General features: G+C 35.1%; 1 protein-coding gene across 1 annotated transcript in view; it reads left to right on the top strand.

Moving 5' to 3' along the window:
• ADAM10 (ADAM metallopeptidase domain 10) overlaps positions 1-14,963 on the top strand; it is a 129,602-nt gene extending 114,639 nt beyond the window's left edge. The window contains exons 15-16 of the mRNA XM_058541692.1: positions 3,539-3,665; positions 5,447-14,963. Coding sequence (XP_058397675.1) covers positions 3,539-3,665; positions 5,447-5,541 — 222 coding nt within the window. The 3' untranslated portion in view covers positions 5,542-14,963. The remainder of the gene's footprint in view (positions 1-3,538; positions 3,666-5,446) is intronic.
• Positions 14,964-21,467: the final 6,504 nt, after the last annotated feature.

The following is a 21,467-nucleotide window of genomic DNA, read 5'->3' as shown; positions in this document are numbered from 1 at the left end:
TAGGACTCTCTACAGTCAGTCAGATACTCTCAGCTTCCCCCAAAACTCTCAGACACGTAGTAGCATAGAGAGAGAACTGAAGAGCTAGTGTTGAATGGTATCCATTTAGGTATAGTTTCCCAAATTAACGTGCTATGTGTGGGTATAGAACAGGATTCACAAACTATGGCCCATGGGTCAAATCTGGTCTGCTCCTTGTTTTTGTAAATAATGTTTTTCTGGAATACAGCCACACTCATTTGTTTGCATGTTATCTATGGCTGCTTTTTTACACTACCACGGCAGAAATGAGTAGTTGTGACAGAGACCATATGGCCTGAAAAGCCTAAGATATTTATTGTTTGGCCCTTTATAGAAAAAGTTTGCTGACCCCTGGTAGGGACCAGTAGTTCTCAGTCTTGGCTGCATAATGGAATCATCTGGGCAGCTTTAATAAAATTACTGATGTCAGGATCCCACCTCCACCCCATTTGTGTCTGAGTTTGGTCTGGGTGTCTGAGTTTTAAAAGCATTCCAGGTGATTCTAATGTGCAGCAAAGGTTGAGAACTACTGGTATAGAGCAAGAAGCACACTTAACAGCAGTACAGACTGGTGATTTTGGTTCTTCATGTGTTTTACTAGGTCAGAGTGTTGGAAATCCAGATGGTGGAGGTAGAAGAAGGTCCTACTTTATTAAGTGCCATATTTAAAAGGCCTCTGGATGCTAGGAACAGGACAGAAGCTGTGCATATAATTCTTCATGTGACAGTAGGCAGAAACAAAAAAAGAAATAAACCAGCACTTGAGTTGACAGACTGAGGACAGGCCTATACCCTGCCTTTTGATACATAGCGGATCTATTATTTGAGGATGAATAAAACAGAAAAAAACAACAGGAGACTATTGAAAATTTATATAGCAAGGGAAAGAGAATATTATCCTAAAACCTCACAGGAAGAGCAGTGCTCTGAAAATTATTTTCTATAGAAACCAAAAGAAAATTGTAGACAACTATCTGGCAATCCCAGTAGGATATAAGTGGCTTCTGAAAAATAGATTGTAAACTTGTGGTTTCCAAGCCAGTTTCAGCTCTGTAAACTTGTCTTGTATGGTCTTCCTATTGTTTTCAGAAATTTTGAGTTGCCAGCATTTAAAATAGATTTCACATAAAAAATCAGATTTGTAACTTCTCTTGACGAATCAAATCTTTCAGCAGTAAGGCTGAATTGCATTACACCTTGCCCTGTCCCTTCTTGAATAGTTCATTCCTAAAGCTGTTAGCGGAGCTATAGTGGCACAGAGCAGGGTGTTGGAGCCTGACTAGAGTGGGCAGGCTATGGAATGGAGAAGACCAGTATGGGTTGTTAGAGCCCAAGCAGGGTGAGGAGGGTGCCTGCATAGGAGGGGCAGTTCTAAAAGGAACCAAGGCTCTTTGGAGAAATGGCTGATTCCAGGGCTGGGACAGGGAAAGAACAAGATGAACCTAGAGCTTTCTTGTGGCAGAAAGTAAAGTGCTCAAAGAATGGTAAGGATGTGTCCAAAAGACACAATAATGATAGTAACAGATTATAATCCATTGAGTAAAATAGGAAACCATGAGGGAGTTAAAAGTTTGGTGAAGAACAAGATAGTTATATAATTTCAAATTATGTCTCTACAAAATACTCATTGACTACAAAAGAGAAGAATATCTTTATAGTAAAGTTTGGCGGATAACACCTTAATCAAGTGATCAAGCTAAAAGTCATCGGTAAGAAGATCAAAGTCATGAGTCACCTATAGGGTGCAATGAGAACAACACAGCATCACTTTTGTGATAGTCTTGCCAAAGATGTATAACCTGAATCTAAGCATAAAGAAAAATCCGAGAAACCCAAATTGAAGGACATTCCAATACATAATAACTGGCCTGTAATCTTAAAAAGTGTCAAAGTTATATAAGCCAAGGAAAGACTGTGGAACTTTTTCAGGTTGCAGGAGGCTAAAGAAACACGGCAGCTAAATGCAACACATAATTCTGAATTGGATGGTATTGAGACAAATGGCAAAACTTGAATGGGGTCTGAGGATTAAATGAGAGTAATGTGTTGGTGCTAATTCTCTGATTTTGATGATTGTGTTGTGGTTATCTAGGAAAACAACCTTATGTTGTAGGAACTATATGCTAAAGTGTTCTAGTGTAATAGCATCATGCTAGCCACTTACTCTCAGATGGTTCTAGATTTTAAAAACTTCTTTGTACTATATGTACAACTTTTCTATAAATTTGAGATTCTTTCAAAATTAAATTTAAAAATGTGTGTAGGAAAGGCTTTATGTACACATGGAAAAAGTGACTTGAGGTATTTTGCCACAATATGCATTTTTGTTTTAGTTTTTATTACTTTAATTACGTTGTTGCTACTGGAAAAAGAAAACAGTATAGAAGTAGTAGGCTGTTTGTTATAAGACCTCAGATCATAGAAACTCTTAAATGGGAGTTTTATTGGCAATAATTAGCAATAACTGTGTATGTATTATAACAATCGGTGTTAAGACAATGTGAAGGTTCATAGTTTTAAAGTTGTAACTATTTTGTATGATATTTGTTAGTAAATGCTATCTTAAAACAAAATTTGAATATTTTGAATTGTAAAATAGAATTAGAATTTATTAAGAATGGAAACAGTAATGTATGTGTAAATAAGATTATACCAATAATTTTTGGAAGTTTTTTGTTTGGCTAATTGATTTGTTTAATATGGTTTAAGTTGGAAGTGAAATTTTTAGTTCATTCTTAGACTGCATAAATTTTGCCTGCTTCTAAAATGTGTATATCCTTCTACTTTTCATATTAAAAAAGACCGTTAACATTTAAATAAATGAGTATATATGTAATAGATATTATGATATATGTATATATATAAAATATAATGAAAACTAAGATGTATATAAAAATAATTTTATAACAGTAGTCTGGGTCTCAAATTTCAAATGAAATAGTGTAACAGGAAAAAAGGCCTCAAAGAAGATAGCATTTCAATTTCAGCTTTGATGAGAAAAATATATAGGTTAAAGTGTATTTTTAAAATCTATCCAGTAGTAGAATTTAAAGCAAGTAATATACCTTCTAAGTCATGGGAGAGTGAAAAAAGCAAACAAAACATAGTATATAAGAGTAACAGGCAAAAAAAAAAAAGGAAATATTCAAACCAAAAAATATCTAATAATGTGGGAAAATACAATATAAACTATATGCAGGATGACCCCAGTTTTGCATGTTTGTTTATCTGTGTATATGACAGTTATATATAGAAAAGAGACTGAAAGGAAATAAGATTGAGTGGTTTCCTCTAGGAAGTGAAATTATGGGTGATTTTTGTTTTCTCCTTTATACTTTTTTTTATATTTAAAGAAATTAATATGTATGTGTTTATATGTGATAGCTATACAACTCCCAACCAACAAATGTTCCTTAAAAATTAAAATGTCATATATTCTATTCTATATTTTATATAGTATGAAATATTCTAAAGTATTTTATAGTTTTTTTCAGTAGAAAAATCTTTTTATTTCTAGGCTAATTGGTGGGCAGTGTTACTTATGGGAATTGCCCTGATCATGTTAATGGCTGGATTTATTAAGATATGCAGTGTTCATACTCCAAGTAGTAATCCAAAGTTGCCTCCTCCTAAACCTCTTCCAGGTAAGACAATTTGAGCAAGGTGTATATTTTTATAACTCTGAACCGTTCAGCAGGTAGAATTGAATTATTAATGAGTCTTTAGTAACTAATTTTCTAGGACTCTCTTCTTGAGAATGGGATTTCTGGATGAATTATTTAGTTGATTTTTTTAAGTCTGTTTGTTATCTATCCAATCTAGATAATGGCTGTCAATTTAATGCTAATCTATCCTGAGTATCTAAAAATATTTATACCTAGACATTTTTATTTTTACTTAGTACCTGTTTTCTTGTTTTTTTTTTTCATGTTCTAAAACCTTTCTTTTTGTTTTTATTACGATACTCAGGCTACTTGTAAGTGATTGGTCTTTCTATTTTAATAGCTATGCTTCTGTTGTTGTTTTTAATTGTTAGTGCTCTTGAAATATTTTCTGGTACATAAGCTCATTTTCCCTAGGGATGATGCTTATGGGGGAAGAGATTCTTAGGATAAAGGCTTCAGTCACAAAATAACCGTTTTTATTCTCCGTCTCTGAAAACAGCTCCAAAGGTTTGATCTCTGCCCTTTGCCTCTCAGGGAGACACAGCATTGAAAGGAGGCCTCCTTAGATTAGCTCCAGGGATTTGGAGAGGGAAAGGGAAGGAAGCAACGGCTCCAGATGATTTAGTCCCCATCTGTTTTTCCCTCACCCACCCCAAGGTAGTTGTGGCTTCTGTGCTGCCCTTGGGACGTCTGGACCAGAACTCTGTTCACTGTAGGTGTGGAGCGGACGTTGTCCCAAGGCAGTGGCAGAGAAGAACCAGAGCTAAATGACTGCATTTCCCTCTTCTGCCTTCCACGGACTTCTCATGAAGCCTCTTGCCTCAGGCCAGATCCACTACTCTACACAGGGTAGTTGAAAACTAGGGGTTTCTTATAATTTTTTCTATTTTCCTTCAACTGTTCCCCTGCGTTTACCTATCGGGGGGCAAGAGAGCTTAGTAGTCATGCTGGGACAGAATCTTGGTGAGCATCAGAGGAAATTTGCTTTTGATATCATTGCTTTTCCTAAATTTACAATGTTAGCACTCTGGAATTTACGTCAGTTTCTTAGGGATTTCCAAGGAGCACATGACACTTTTTAGATATGTTACCAATTATGGTCTCATTCAGTGAAACAATTCTTTTACTTGATTTCACTTTAAGCAAATTCCACTTTTAAAAACATAAAAAAAAACCCTAGCTGTTGTCTGTTGAACTCTCACAAAAAGTGTTAAGCACTTTTACGTGAATTATCATATAATCCTCACAACAGACTATATGGGTTAGTTGTTATGCCTGTTTTATAGACTAGGCACCTGAGTTTCAGAAAGGTTAAGTCATTTACTCAAAGACACTCAGTAGTTTCTTCATCATGGATTCTGTCCTCAGAATCATATTAATTCAATAGTTGTGGCTGTTGAGCACTTGAAATATGTCTACTCTCAATTGAGAGGTGTTGTAAATATAAAATACCAGACTTGGAAGACTTAGTATAAAAACATGCCATGTTTCATTAATAATTTTTTATGTTGATTACATCTTGAATGATACTATTTTGGCTATATTGGGTTAAGTGAAATAAAAAATATTAAAATTTTTTTTACCTGTTTCTTTTTTAGTTTTTTCATTTTGGCTACCAGAATATTTTAAATTACACATATGGCTCATATTTCTGTTGGACAGCACTGATGTAGAACCTTTCTTATTTAAGTGGCAGCTTTGATTTTAAAAGATTAAAAATCTCACGGTCAATCTATTTTCCTTTTGTTTGTGACTCACAGGCACTTTAAAGAGGAGGAGACCTCCACCGCCCATTCAGCAACCCCAGCGTCAGAGGCCCCGGGAGAGTTATCAGATGGGACACATGAGACGTTAACTGCAGCTTTTGCCTTGGTTCTTCCTAGTGCCTACAATGGGAAAACTTCACTCCAAAGAGAAACCTATTAAATCATCATCCGCAAACTAACCCTCACAGATAACAGTCGAAGAAAAAAATGGCAAGAGATCATGTCCTCAGACCAGGTGGAATTACTTAAATTTTAAAGCCTGAAAATTCCAATTTGGGGGTGGGGGGTGTAAAAGGAACCCAATTTTCTTATGAACAGATATTTTTAACCTAATGGCACAAAGTCTTAGAATATTACTATGTGCCCCATGTTCCCTGTTCTTCGTTGCTGCATTTTCTTCACTTGCAGCCAAACTTGGCTCTCGACAAACTTTTATCACAAATTGAAATATATATATATTTTTTTCAACTGCCAATCAAGGCTAGGAGGCTTGACCACCTCAACATTGGAGACATCACTTGCCAATGTACATACCTTGTTATATGCAGACATGTATTTCTTACGTACACTGTACTTCTGTGTGCAATTGTAAACAGAAATTGCAATATGGATGTTTCTTTGTATTATAAAATTTTTCCGCTCTTAATGAAAAATTACTGTTTAACTGACATACTCAGGATAACAGAGAATGGTGGTATTCATTGGTCCAGGATTCTGTAATGCTTTATATAGGCAGTTTTGAAACGAGAAACAATTTACCTTTTTCTTGTGATGGAGTTGGTTCTGATATTCATTTTGTCTTTATCAAATGGCTGCTAAGAGCACATGAGTGACTACGCTGAAGAACACAGTTAAGTGTTGTGCAAACTGGACATATGCAGCATACTACTTAGAGTTAGTTCTTTATGTAAATGTCTGATTTCTGCTTAGTTATTTTAAACTTTCTAATTCAATTCCATTTTTGAATTGATAGGTGAAATTTTTTTCATACTTTGGTAGAAATTATGTCAATGAAATGATTCTTTTTATTTGTAGCTTCTTATTTGTGTTTTCCATATATCTAAAGTATGCTAATTATGTTGTTGGTTTCGTCTGACATGGAAAAGAAAAGCTGTGTCTTTATTTTATCAAAATATTTGAACAGTTTTTTCAGCATATCATCACTGATCATTGGTAACCACTAAAGAAGAGTGATTTGCTCAACTAGTAGTTAAAATTGTAGATAGGCCTTCTGACGTTTTTTTTCCTAAAATACTTTAACGATAATGAAGGTGAAACAGCACAATGTCCCATTCCAAATTTATTTTTTAAATAGATGTAAATAATTGGCTTTTTAAAGAAAGAAAGCAAAAGCATTTAATGTATTAACAGGCTTATTGCTATGCAGGAATGGAAGGGGGCATTACAAAAAAATTTTAAGCTTGTGACGTATTTATTGCTTTTGTTTTCCAGCTACATCACTTAAATTAGAAGTAAACAGCTATGATTTTCCTGGCCTCGCATAGGAGGCAAATTTAGAGAAAGTTGAAAAGATTTGTGTTTTGGCTTTTTTTTTTTCCTTTTTTTTCTTCAGAGTATAAGGTTTACACAATCATTCTCATAATGTGACGCAAGCCAGCAAGGCCAAAAATGCTAGAGAAAACAATGGGATCTCTTCCTTGTAAACTTGTACAGTATGTGGTGACTTTTTTCAAAATACAGCTTTTTGTACATGATTTAGAGACAAATTTTGTACATGAAACCCCAGATAGACTATAAATAATTCTAAACAAACAAGTAGGTAGATATGTAATTGCTTTTAAATCATTTAAATGCCTTTGTTTTTGGACTGTGCAAAGGTTGGAAGTGGGTTTGCATTTCTAAAATGGTGACTTTTATTCTGCAAGAGTTCTTAGTAACTTCTTGAGTGTGGTAGACTTTGGAACATGTACATTTTTTGCTTGTAATGTTATCCTGTGGTAGGGTTTTGGCAGGTACACACTGCCCTATTTTATTTTGAGTCTAAGTTAAATGTTTTCTGAAAAGAGATACGTGCACTGAACTCTTTCCACTACAAATCAAGATGTGGTAAAACAAAAGGATCAAGAGAAATGAGATCTAATACTACTGTCAGTTTAATGTCCACTGTGTTTTATACAGTATCTTTTTGTTCACTTTGGAAATTTTTACTAAAAATTGCAAAAAACAAAGTATTGTGCAAAGATGTAAGGTTTTTTGAAACTTGAAATGCATTATTAATAAATAGACTTGATGAAATCAACTTGAAGGTTCCATACTCTTTGAACTCTGAGAACTATCAAAAGAAGCTTCCCACAAGGCAACTTTTCCTTACTAAATGAAAGAGATTGTTAAGCTGAAAGAGCATTGTCCCTTCCCACACGAGTACGGATATCTTTATTCCTAGTTAGGAGTCCATGTAAAAAATTTATGATAAGATATCTCTGTATCTACACACAATGAACATTTTACTTAACTAATCTTAACTGCTTTACATTATTTCTAATCAATATTCAAAATGTTTAAAGTGTTCGTCTTGGTGGAAGAGCTGTGGTCTTATATGAATTTGGCAAAGTTTTCAATGCTAAGTACCTCACTTATTTTAAAAATCTAGTTTAATAGTAAATATATTTTAAAATTTTGAACCACATTTTCCTGCTTTGTCAAATTCATAGCAAATAAGGAGAGAATTGACATTTCAGTCTTATCTAGAAAAAGAGTTAAAAGCCCAGAATGGTGCTGTGCACAGAATAATCTGCCCCAAATTCTTTTTTTGTTTTTAATTGAGGCCAACTGTAAATAAGTAGTATTTGTTAAATGAGTAAATATGCCATACTTTTTAGTTACTTTAATTTAAAAACATCAAAATGTATATTATGTTTAATTTTGTTTGTCCATGAAACCATCAATATTGACTAATTCAGATGATTGCAAATTTGTTATTTTTTTCTTACAATTGAATTATAAGTTTATTTTAAATTTTATTTAGAGTTTTTTTTCAGCTTTCTAAATTCAGGCAACAACTCACAAACAAAATCAACAATAAAGTAAATTATTACAGTTTCTGAACTTAGTTCTAGACTGTAGTGTCAGGTGATATCATACAGTTTTGGGAAGGACTTCTTTAAGGGAAAGGCAACTTTATCCAATCAGTCTGGTTTTCTGAAGTGTCTTCAGCACTTTGTGCTTTGGGTACTTCATTTTTGTCATATTCACAAACTAGTGAAATCTGAAGATTTCTCCAAATTAAGCAAACTACTCTTTAGTCCTTATCTCTGTCCATATGGTCTGTACATTTTAAGACCTAATAAAATTATTGTTTCTCCAAAGATGGGATTAGTGTCCTTGGCAGCTGCGCAGTTCTAGGTACTTGAGCTTGTGCCTTTAATTTCTTGTGAAGTATTTCTAATTGAAAGTGTAAGAGGGTCAGTGTAGTAAATGCCTTACAAAACTGGACAGTCTATCTTCAGGGGCGTTAAAAGGAGATGTTCATTATCCAGATTTAAAGAGTCAGGGTCTTCCAAAACTAGAGAGCAAGTTGGATATAGTTTTAAAGCAGCTGCCAAGGACAGTTCATCTTTAGAGAAGTCAGTAAAGTTGCAAGAAATGGTAGTTTCCTGAAGAGCATTTTTGACTTCTAAGTAACTAAAAAGATGATCAGTTTGCCCCACAGAGCTCAGCTTCAGTTTCAACATTTCTGGTCTTACGTTCTTGATTAAAAACAACTTCCATTTGAATCTGTTTTTCCATTTTTAACCAGTTTAGTTTTCCCATTACTGTTTTTGTATCCAATCCTTTATATTATTGGGATACAAAGTGAGCACTTATGTTCTATATTGCCATATTGTTTGTATGTCTTAGGTATATACATATATGCACTATTTTCAGTAGAAATTCATTTATAATTGATAAGCTCTTCAGAATGTCTATTCTCTCCTATAAAAAGTAATGGGATGCTAGGTAAAAATGGAGAGCTGAGCAAAATACTTGTTTGCATCTGCTTTTTCCTAAAATCTCCACTAAAATCACGGCGATTGGGAAGAAAAAAGAGCATAATCCAACAAGGACAAGGAATATTGAAGAGAAGATAACAAGAACCAAATTTTGGAAACTGGAAAGCAGATGGAAGACTAGTATCTGACTTGGCAGACCCAGGAAAGCCAAATCCTAAACCAGCAGTGGAAACATGAGCCCAGTTTGCATTAAGATTTTGGGATATAGCCTTCAAGACCTTTTTCTATGCATGTGGCTAATGGCATAATATGCACACTTTTGTAACCCACCTTTCTTATTTAACAATACATTGATATTGTATCTACATCATTTTAATGACTGTAAATATTTTATTCTATGGCTGTATTGTACATTTTAAAAATTAACCAATTCCCTCTTGCTTGGACGTTTAGGTTTTCAGATTGTACGTTATTTTAAACAATCTTACAAGGGAAATCCTAAGCCTAATAATAAAATAAATTCCTAAAATTGGAATTGTTGGATTAAAGGTTTTTTAAAGGTCCTTGATAGAAATTATGATATTGTCCTCCAGGTAGTTGTGCCGTTACACTCCTACCATCAACATATAAGAATACTTCCACCATTAGCATATTATCATATAGATAATTTTGTTTTTAATCTGAGAGCCTCACACTTAAAAATTCACATGTATGCAGCCACATGAATTTATTAGAAACAGTAGTAGAAGACTCCTGCTTAATTGACTTTATTAGCTTTGGACATAATTCAAATAAAAGTCAAATGTAGTGCCCCGATTATGGTCTCTAAATACCATTTTTTTGAAAGAAACCACTTTCTTGGATAAATGGCTAATTCCAGGTCTAGGGAAAAAAATGTACAAGAAGAGCTTAGAAAACACTCGGTCATACCAGAAAGCACAGAAGCCATTAGAAGTCTGTCAAAAAGGATTCAGGAGCCACCTGAAGAAGTTGCCACTGGCCAAAGCTGAGATAATTTTAGCATCAGTAAGGATAATATCTGCAAGAAATTGAAGCTTATATTATGTTTTACTCTGTGAGTTAATAATGATAGTTTACAAAATCATAATTACCTTTGGAATATGCTGTTAAGTATTCCAGCTAACAAGTTAAAGAGGAATGATAGAATATCACCATTTTATTCCCCAATGATCACCAGTGACTGCTAACCTCACAAACAGATTGCAGTCAAACGTTTTGTTCCTTCTAATGGAAATACACGTACCATTTATGAAGCAGTCCTGCCAAAAGTTGAATCTGATCCTGATCAGACCTCCAGATCTAACCACCCCTTTACTGGAAATACAGGAAACGAAGGAACATGTTAAGTGATACCACAAGGGATTCAATCAGCAAAATCCAGACTGGAAAACTACAGGACAAATGACCCTGTTTCTTCAACGATAGAATTGCAAGGAAAAAAGAAAAAGATGGACTGAAAAAGACTTAAGGGATTTAAGGACTTAAGTTCATACGATTTATGGACTTATTTCCGTCTTGATTTGAACAAACAATAGAAAATGAGACCATTGGGGAAATATGAAAACTAACTGGATATTTGATGATTTTAAGGATTTTTACAATTTTTAGGTGTGATAAGGATATCGTGGTTACATTTTTAAAAGGAGCCCTTTTAGAGATGCAAATTGAAATACTTAGAAATGAAATGATAATGGTGTTTAGGATTTGCTTAAAAATAATTGAGGAGTTGGAGTTGGGTAGTGTGTAAGAATATAGTTGAAAGACGATTGACCATGAGTTGATAATTGTTGAAGCTGGGTGATGTGTACTTGGGGATTCATTATTCTATTTTCTCTACCTGTGTTTATATTCAGAAATTTCCATAAAAATTTTTTAAATGTGAATCAAAGTCATATAGAAACTCATTCATTACTGTTTTTACTTTAGCAATAATTTATGATAATGGCCTATATTCATAATGATTTTTTATAATGATTTTTTTTAGTGGAATTAAACTTGAACCAGTCAAGCTAGCATAATTAATTATATTCTGCTCCAGTTACAATGAATGACTAATTGATTTCAACTGCTAGGGTGAATGTGTGAAGCTATCAGTCATTCAGCAGTCTTAGCAAGCAGGCCTTTACATCCTTCCTTGCTCACTGGTTTTTGTGGAGCTTGCTAACTATTTAAGGAAAATATTTATTTTCTGTTAAAGTATGTCAGGGAGTGTGATCAGGTTATCCACATTTAACCTGTGTCCCATATTAGAATAAATGTTAAGTAGCTCAGTACAGTAAACTAGATTCTACTCTTTCTTGTTAAAATGATAATAGTCCCTGGAGGCGAAAATGTATCTTAAAAAAGATATCCTAGAATTGTTTGTTCTCAATGTGAAGAAATTAGAATAATTTGATATAGTGTAGGTTGTCTTGTAGAAAAAGTGCTTCCATTGCATGAGTTTTAGAAATCATTTTGGACAAGTGAAGGCTATTCGGTAATACTGAGCAAATTAAGCAATGTTATTCTTCATTCTAAATGTATATTTTATCATTCTTTTCTCCCCTGCCTTTTGGGCTTGGGAGTTAGCCGCCTTTATATTTCTAAACACAAAAGGCCAGTTTTTATAAATAAAGATGTCAGTATATTGTGATTTTTTTTTTCATTATTTAGTTTTTTGATTGTAGTTTTCATTTTTTGTAAGTCCCTATTAGTATCACCTCTGATTAAGAGAATTAACCTGTTAACCATTTTCTTGCCTTTTCTTTTGAAAATCTTATCAGAGGCTGTTTGGAATTCTTTGGCTCCTATGGTGTGCATATGTTGATTTGCATGGACTAGTTACCTCAGTTATTCATTGAACAGATATTTCTTAAGCACTTGGTTGTGCCAGCACCTCTGCAAGATGATAGGAATAAATTAGGGAACTTAATAATGTCCCTGCCCTTGTGAAGCTTACCGTCTGGTAGGTGAGATAAATATTAATTAAATAATCATGTGACTATGTGTACAATTCCAACCGTGATAAGTGCTATGAGGGGCAGGCCTTTGGTGATCCAAGAGCTGATCGTGCAGGGATGGGGCAGATAGGAGGTGGGACCTAGTCAGGAAGGTCAGGGAATGCTCCCCAAGAAAGTGATTTGAGCCCAAATCTGAAGGATGAAGAGAGGTTAAATAGGTCAAATAGGGTTTTTAATAATGTTGAATAGTTATACATGGGGCACTGAGAGCTAATTTTTCTTTGGAGCAAGGTAATATTTTTTGCTCTTGATTTTATTATATGTAAACCAAGCCATTCAAATTCCTTTGTGTATTTTTTTTAATGATTTTTCATTTTTGCTTGGCATTATATTCATTTACTGAAGAGCTGGCTTGTACTTGGGCAGATGTCCTACTTGGTTATTGTTCTTCAGAATGTTGGCCCAACAATTTGGGAGTTGTGAAAAGCCCTTGGCCTTTCAGACCTTGACCTCTGTATCATGACTACCATAAACTTGGGGTCAGGACATCTAACCTCCTACTATGCTGAGTGAGGTGTCCTCTGATCTCTGCTGTCTGGCATTCTCTGCATCCTTCTGTCATAGCACATATCACATTCAATGTAATCCTGCTTTGTCTAAGCTGAGCTCTTGAAAGAATCATCTACGCTCAGTGGCTACTTCAATTCTCATTCACTTATCAACCAACTGCATTTTGCTCTCACGCCCTCCAGGGACTGCAATTCATGCTCTCAGGGAGCTCATAGTCTAGTGGAAGGAAAGGAGCCCAACGATTAGTATGCAGGGGAATTTGTGCTGTAAAATATACAAACACATGGTGGCTAGAAGCTCAGAGGAGATGCATATGTGAGCCAAGATGACTTCCCAAAGGAGAGATACTTGAGCTGATTGTGGAGTTTTGGTAAAAGTTTGCTCCAACTAGTCACAAGCTTTTAGTCATGGTGTGATTGCAGGGCAGTTCCTTGACTGATGCTCTGTCAGACTTTCACGTGAGTGGGTGTGCTTTTTCCTCTGCCTGGTTGTCCTTTCCCTCTTCGTTCTTCTACAGAACTGCACTTTATTAATCTCCATGTCCTTGAACTTGACTATAGTAACTGTTCAATAACCATTTGTATTTTAATAAAGGATGTGTGCTCTGTAAATAGGCAATGAAGCTAATTTCACAAGCACAAGTGTTAGTCTCATTATAACCCCATACTTCTAACTTTTAACCTCTCTGACTCTAAATCCCCTGGCAGCACAACCTTCTTCCCTCACCCTTGGGGAGAAATTTTCTTTCAGAATATAATATGCACTTGTATTTATAGGATATAAAATATACCCACCACGTTTTACACAAATGGGAAAAGAACAGCTTAGCTTTGGAGCGTGTAAGCAGCAAATTGTAACTCCTGGCAGAAGAAGAAATGGATTCAGAAAGCTCGAATTAGAAATTAAATGGGGAGGCCCTAGCTTCTTTGTGTGTGGGAACAAGTGTTTTCTTTAGCTAAATCATCTCTGGTATTTTTTATTTGACTATTTCATAATGAAAAGTGGATGTTAAACATTTTGTAGATGGTGTTTTCCTGCAGCAAATCTGCTGATCAACATTTATCTATAAAGTTTTTCCACAAAATTCTAGTTCCATAGGTTTTTAAACAAATATATCAGAAAGCAAAAGTTGGAAGGGAGTATGGATTCCAGGGTTAAATGGAAATGCTAAGTTAAAATCGAACAGGTTTTTGTTTACTTTTATTTTCATTTATTGATTTTTTGTTTTTTTAATTTTTGTTTATTTTTAATTTAATTTTAATTTTTTTTTGCTGAGGATTCTCCCTGAGCTAACATCCGTTGCCAATCTTCATCTGTTTTGTATGTGAGCTGCCACCACAGCATGGTCACTTGTCACTGACAGAGGAGTGGTGTTAGGTCCAGGCCTGGGAACTGAACCCAGGCCGCTGAAGCAGAGTGTGCCAAACTTAACCACTAGGCCACCAGAGCTGGCCCCTCATTTATTGATGTTTTTAAAGTGAGGTAATTCTTAGAGCCTCTACTGTACTAACACTGAATGTGATTTCTAAAAGGGTCTTATAGTAGATAGTGCTCCCACCCAGGTAACTCTTTCTCTCTTTTTCCTCTGAAGAGTCTAGGTTCTGCAGAAACATTTGGGGAATTACTGCTTAGATGGTGGGTACTTTTGTAGGGTCCCCAGCCAGAAATAGGTTCTCTTTACTTAGGGAATTCTCACTGGTGAGTGGAAAAAGCAAGCATTAATATGTATGGTCTGATTTCTTGTGTGTGAAAATGTTTTGTTTGTAAAAACATAATTTATTTATAGAAAATGTCTAAATTGATGCATTAAAAAACTGTTAAGTTATTTCTGAGTACTGGAATTAAGAGTCTTGGGAGAGGAAGATGATTTTTATTTTTTGTCTTTCCATACTGCTTGGATTTTTTATGAACTGAGATTCTTTTTATAATAAATAACTTTTAAAATAACTAAATACATTGTGATGTCAAATATGTTACAATGCATTGTCGATGTTGATTGTTGACGTTGGATAATGGGAATATTGGGCTTCATTATACTATTTCTACTTTTATGTATATTTGCATATTTCCATAATAAAAAATTAAAAATCCATTGCAAAAAGTCTGTAGAAATATACCACATAGTTAACAGTGATTATCTTGGGGGTGGGAGAAGGAGAGTTGGGGAGAAGAACTTCAGGTTCCTTTCCCCCAATATGTTCTACGAGCATGTATTGCTTTTATAATGGGAAAACACTTAATTATACACACACACCCTGCAGACCCCCCAGTGCAAAGAGTTTCACGTGTAGATGGGAGTATCATGTAGTTGACTTCCCAGATGCTTGTTATTTTCTAAGGGAGTATACAAAATGAATGTGCAAGCCAAGAATGTTTAATGTGTAAGGCTCAGCTCTTCCATATTAAGATTTGAGGCTTGTTTTATAATTGAAGAGGATTCTTGAGTTTGTTATATAATGAAACAAAGGTGAAACTCTGAGGCATAGCCAAATGCCTCTGCAGAATCCCAGCAGCACAGCTAGTGGTCTGCCATGAATGATTCACACTGCTAGCTAGTTACCGGGCTCCGTAATATGAAAAACAGTGTCTTACAATAGAGTACCTAATTGTAGCTCTCACATGGGGTCCAAGCGAATTAATATGTGAAGGACATTTTCTGTTGCTGACTGCAATGCTAGGCTGCGTTCATAGACATATAGAATCTATAAGGAGGGAAATGATGGTTCATTAACTGTGTGACCTGGTAAGAGTTAAGCTCGAGGTACCTCATGTGTGAAACAAGGATGATAGTATTAGCCACCTTAGGGACTGCGATGAGTATTAAATGAGAAGATTTGTAAGGCACCTTGTATAAGATGAGCTCTCAAATGCCAGCTATTCTTGTTTTCATGTGAAAAACTGCATATTGAACTGAGAACATTTAGCTTGCGAGCAGGTGTTCCCTGATTTGAAGTGCCTCCTCAAACAGCCATGTGGTTGGGGATGATTGGTCTTTGTTAATTCCATTACCCTTGCCAAGGAAGGAATGGGCATATAACCCAATCTGGCCAGGAAGATATGAGGGAATTTCTACTTTTCTTTCTCTGGATGTTGTCATGTCTAAGTGTGCTGCCTGGAATTGCAGCAGCCAGCTTGCTGTCAGCCTGAGGATAAAGCCAACATCAAAGATGGCAGAGCAGAGCAAAGAGAAAAAACTTCTTCTTAATGACATTACTGAGCTGCTAAATCTATCATCCCTGAAGGCCACCCTACCTTGGGACTTCCTTTCTTTTTGTGAGATTAAAGAAAATTGTTTTTTTTATTTAAGCCAATTTGAGTTAGCTCCCAAAAGCTTCATAATTAATAGAACCTGCACCAGAGAAGATTTGAGGTAGGGGTGGTGGCATTTATTCAGTCATATTCATTGAGCACTTTGGAATGTAAAACTAAACAAGAAGTCAAGAAGTTCTGAGATACGAGGAACAGGGCGTCCTGGAAACATAGCAGCTTGAACACATCCTGTCTTTTTGCTACTTGAAATTTAACCCATCTGCCTCTCCTGAGAAAAGCGGCTGCTGGGGCCTGCAGGAGGCAGACAAGATCTGGAATGTGGGTGAGGCTTCCGTCTTGGGCAGAATTCTGACAAGAGAGAGTTGGAGCATGATGGTCTTCCTGCCTGAGGACCATAATAGGGAGCCCTAAGGCGGGGACCGGGGGAAGGTCCTTGTGAGTGTACTGATCTCCCAGGTTCCCGAGGGGCTGAACAGATGGGTTGAGTTGCCACCACCCCTGAGCTGGAGAGGTGAGGAGACTAGGAAGGGCTTCCTCCTAGTGCCTCACCACAGGACTGGCAGCCCATCTGCAGCTAAGCTTGGGCCAGGGGAGGCTGTGCCCATTCTTTCTACTGCTTTGGGAATGCTGCCACTGAGGGTACCCCGGTAGCTGGAACAGAGCCTCAGTGAGCAAACAAAAGAAGAGAAGCTTCCTGATGCGGCCCAGCAGCCAGGGAGAAGAATTACAAGCAGAACCCTCAGTACAGAAATAGCTGCTGGCGTAGATAACTTGAACCAAACAAAGAAGAAAACGTAAGGAGATTTAAGTGCAGCACACACCAAAAAACTGATTTTCTGAGACCACAAAAGAAGATTTTGATGTAAAAATTTCAAGAGATGAATTGAGGGAAAAAGGTGTCAATGTTGATGTCTGAATTAGTGTCCTGGAAGATAAGAGAAATACACCTCAAAGCACAGAGCAAAAATACAAGAGATGAGAATCAGGAGATGCATAGAAATCGAGAAGGGGGTTTGAGGATGCAATAGAAGAGGCAATTGATAATATAAGAAAAGTTTCTGAGCTGAAGAGAGACTTGCATCTCACAGAGTTCCAGGAAGGATTGATGATAAAAAGACTCCTAGGCATATTATATCTCTGAGCTACAAGAATAGAGAACATCTTATAGGTTTCCACAGAGAACAAGTTACTCCTACAGGAGGAAGAATCATCCTAGCTTTGGACTGCTTATCGACAACACTGGAAACTACAATATGGAAAACTGAAAGAAAAGAACCGTATGGAAATTGACCTAGGCAGACCTCCCATACCTTCAGTTCACTGTCTTGCAAAATAACCCAAGAATATGTTACCAGTTAGCTTTTACTTAGTGAGCAAATAAACTCAGAGTCAAAGTCTCTAGAAGAGTGGGGAAGGGCCAGGGGAATGTAAAACCTTAAGAGAATGGTAAAAGTAATCATTACTCAAATCACGGTGTATTATCAGCACCCAGATACTCAAAGCCCAGAGAGGTTCGCCTCTCTGACTGTTGAGTGTGGCTGGATCCTCCACTCTGTAAAAGTCTGTTCTTCTCCCGAATTGATTGCATCACCATCTGCTTTGAGAACTCTTCTAAAAACAGTCTAGAACTAAAAATAATAAGTGAATCTCAGCAAATCTGGGCATCGGGGGTGGGTTGAAAGGAGGGAAGTATTCCAAAGGTCTCATCTGGGGAGTGGCTGTGGAACTGGTCGGGGTAGTGAAAGTATTCTAAAGTTTGGAGTGGAAGCCATGGAAGAATACAGTATTTCGGTGGGAGAAATATATGTCTGGTTTTCATATAATGGTAAAGAAATATTTATCTGATTATGAGCAACAGGAAGTGGAAAGTAGCTGGAAATAGAATGGAAATCTACATGAGAAGTCACTAATAAGATGGAAAGGGGAAATAATATCAATTTGATCAATCTGCAAAAATAAGTACAGTAAAAGTAGGAAATAATAAGTTAAAAAAAGCCAATAAATAAAATAAGGTAATAGGAGGAATCCAATCATTACACTGTGTGAATGGACTGGATTTTCCCATTAAAAGTCAGAGATGCTTAGATTGAACTAAAAATATAAATAGGCCAGCTATACACTATCTAGAAGAAAAATATCTAAAACAAAATTTTAAGGAAGCAAAGTATAAAGTTGAAAATAAAAGGATAGACAAAGATACCAAGCAAATATAATGAAAAAGAAAATCAGAATAGCAAAATTAATAGCAGACAAGAAGGAATTTAAGGTTAAAGGCACTATGAGAGGGATATTATGAAACAATATAAGGCACATAGGCAGAACTAACATTAGTAAACCTATGTGTACCAAACAATGTAAATGCAAAGACAACTTGATAAAAATATTGTCGATTTCAAAGCATTTTTTCAGAATCAGATCTAATATACAAAAGAAAGGACATACAAGAAGTGAATAATACAATCAACATACTCAATTTAATAGATATATAATCTTAAGTCCCCCAACGTAGAATTTTTTCATATATCCCATAGAACATTATAAAAATTGGTTATGTGCTTGATCACAAAGAAAGCCTTACTGAGTTTAGAAATGAGAGATTTTTGTAGCCACATTCAATAAAATTAGATATAAATAATTTAAAGATGTCCAGACTAGCCTATTTATAAATTAAGGAATACTTCCTGTATAACCTTTGGAGCAAAGAGGAACATAGAGCTAAAATTGCAAACTATCTAGAAAACAGTGAAAAGGAGAATACTTTATATCAAAATCTGGATTCAGAGGAAAATTTATAAACTTACCATTATTATTAAAGAAGAATAACTGAAAATGAAAGTACTTGTCATTTTTATAACAAGGTCTATGGAAAGAACAAAACAAAGCAAGTGAAAATATGAAGAAGGAATAAACATAAACAGAGTTGGGACTATGAGATGCAAGTGAGGTGCCGAGGGCACAAAATTCAAAAGACAAGGTTGTGCAAACACTGGTACCCTAGGCACCTCACTCTTATGGAAGCACTCACTCTCACGGTCGCACAAGTAAGGGGCTGGCACTTGCACAATCTTGCTTCCTTGGATTTGGTGACTTAGGTGGCTTGCTTGCCTCACTCTAGTCCTGGCCCTGATTGTAAAAGTAAAAGCTTTCTTCTTAAGGAGAAAAAGCATTGTCCTGTATTTCCTGTTTTTTTTTTTTTTTTTTAATTAAACTCATAATAACCCAGATGTAATTTATATTTGTTATTGTGATCTTTCAATTTTACTAATTTTATTCTAGCCTAGAAGAGAGCAGAGTCTTCTGACTTATTGTAGTCTTATTGTAATTCATTAAATGATTCTTTTTAGAAACTCTTTTTTTTTTTTTAAGTGCATTAGATCCCTTACCTTACTTTATATTCCTAAATTTATGGGCCTACACATGTCATTGTATGTCATTGTTAAATAACACAAATAGTAATAATATTCATTGTACATCTTATTCCATTTAGCATTTCAGGGTATAAGGTAGAAAACAAACATGTAGGCTGTTCAGAGAGCCTCAACCAGGCAATGAATGAACTGCCCAATCTCCCGGTAATAGAAAGAACTTAGAATTACTCCAAAGGTGCTTTCTAAAAGGATATATTTAAGTGTACTCTTAAATAGAGTATCTCTAGAAATTGGGAAGAACATTACCATTCTCCAACATAGTTTCTCTTGACAGTTAACTAAACTACCTTTATAGCCTGTTCATTTCGCCTTTTTTTTCCTTTTGTGGATTATATCTAAATTTAATGTTGGACAGACCACTACATCGCATTCGTGTGGCTTAATCTTATTTTCCACAAAAAAATGTGTGTATTTGCTTCAGTTACCTCAGGAAGAATTGTTAGAATTTCAGAGTTTAGTCTGTGATTTTTCCTGTGCTTTAATGTTATGCTTTCCATTTACTCATTATTGTGATCATACATAACTTTGTACCTCTCTTGCTTGAAGGTATTTCACAAAAATAATTTAAATAAATGTTATATGCAGTAAACAAGTAAAAGCTGAAAACGTAAGAATACTATATACAAAAGCACAAGGACCAGATGGTTTGACAGCTGAGTTTTTCTCTAATTAAAAAAATAAAAAGATCATCACAATATTATCTACACTGTTCAAGGCCATAGATGAAAGCTGTAGAACATCAAAACATGAAAATGACAGCACCAAAGAAAGATGTGGATCAGTCTTGCTCATGAAAATAAAGGCAAAATTCTAAATCAAATTTTAGCTAGTAAAGTCCAGCAATGTTATGAAAAAAATACACTGTAATCAAAGAGGATTTATTCCAAGAATGCAAGTGTGAGTCAGTATCAGGAAATCTATCACATTATTTTATGAATAAACTAAAGAAGAAAAAACATATTACTTAGGCATTTCTTAAATTTCAGCAGTCATTTCTAATAAAAATAGAAGAAAAAAAAGAAGAAAACCACTTAAATACAATAAAATTTACTTGCCAAAACTAAGAAAAAATATCATAAATGCAAAACATTAAAACTTTTAACTAATATCAAGAATGAAACAATGGTGTCCAATATCAGCCATTCTTGGTTAACATTGTCTTGGAGCTTCTGGCAAGCCCAGTGAGTTGAAAAAAAATGAAATAATCAGTTTATATTGTCTTTTTGGTGATGAAGTGATTGTACACCATGAGATTCTAGTAAAAAAAAACCAACCAGGTAGAGTTAATAAGATAATTTAAGTGGACAAATATAGAATAAATAACCAAAAACCAAAAGCTGTTCTATACACTAGTTATAAGCCCTATTAAAAGAAATAGAATGAATGATTCCATTCTCACTAATGACAAAAAACTAAAATACTTAGGAATAAATGAAAATTAAAAATAAAAACTATAAAATCTTTTTGAAGGACATGAAACAAGATCTGAACAAATGGAGAACATACAATGTTCCTGTATGAGAAGACCTCATATAATAAAATGGTCAGTTCTCCTTGTACTAGTTTCTATATTTCATGTGACTCCCAATTAGAATATTAACAGAGATTTTAGGGAAATTGGATAAAATTACCTTAAAGTCCATATAAAAGACTAGATGCTGGAGAATATACTGTAAATAAAGCCCCTGTAAGCCAATAAATTAAAGACTTTGAAATCAATTAAGGGTGATTCTAATAGAAGTACAAAAGCAAATCAATGCAAAAAAATAAAGAATTAAGAAATAGTTCCCAGTATGTGCTTTAAATTTATGATTAAAATTGGATCTCAATTTAGCAC

Source organism: Diceros bicornis, chromosome 5 (assembly GCF_020826845.1).
Source record: "Diceros bicornis minor isolate mBicDic1 chromosome 5, mDicBic1.mat.cur, whole genome shotgun sequence".
Taxonomy (NCBI): Eukaryota; Metazoa; Chordata; class Mammalia; order Perissodactyla; family Rhinocerotidae; genus Diceros; species Diceros bicornis.
The sequence above is the reverse complement of the archived record's forward strand: the minus strand, read 5'-3'. Positions and strand labels throughout refer to the sequence as shown.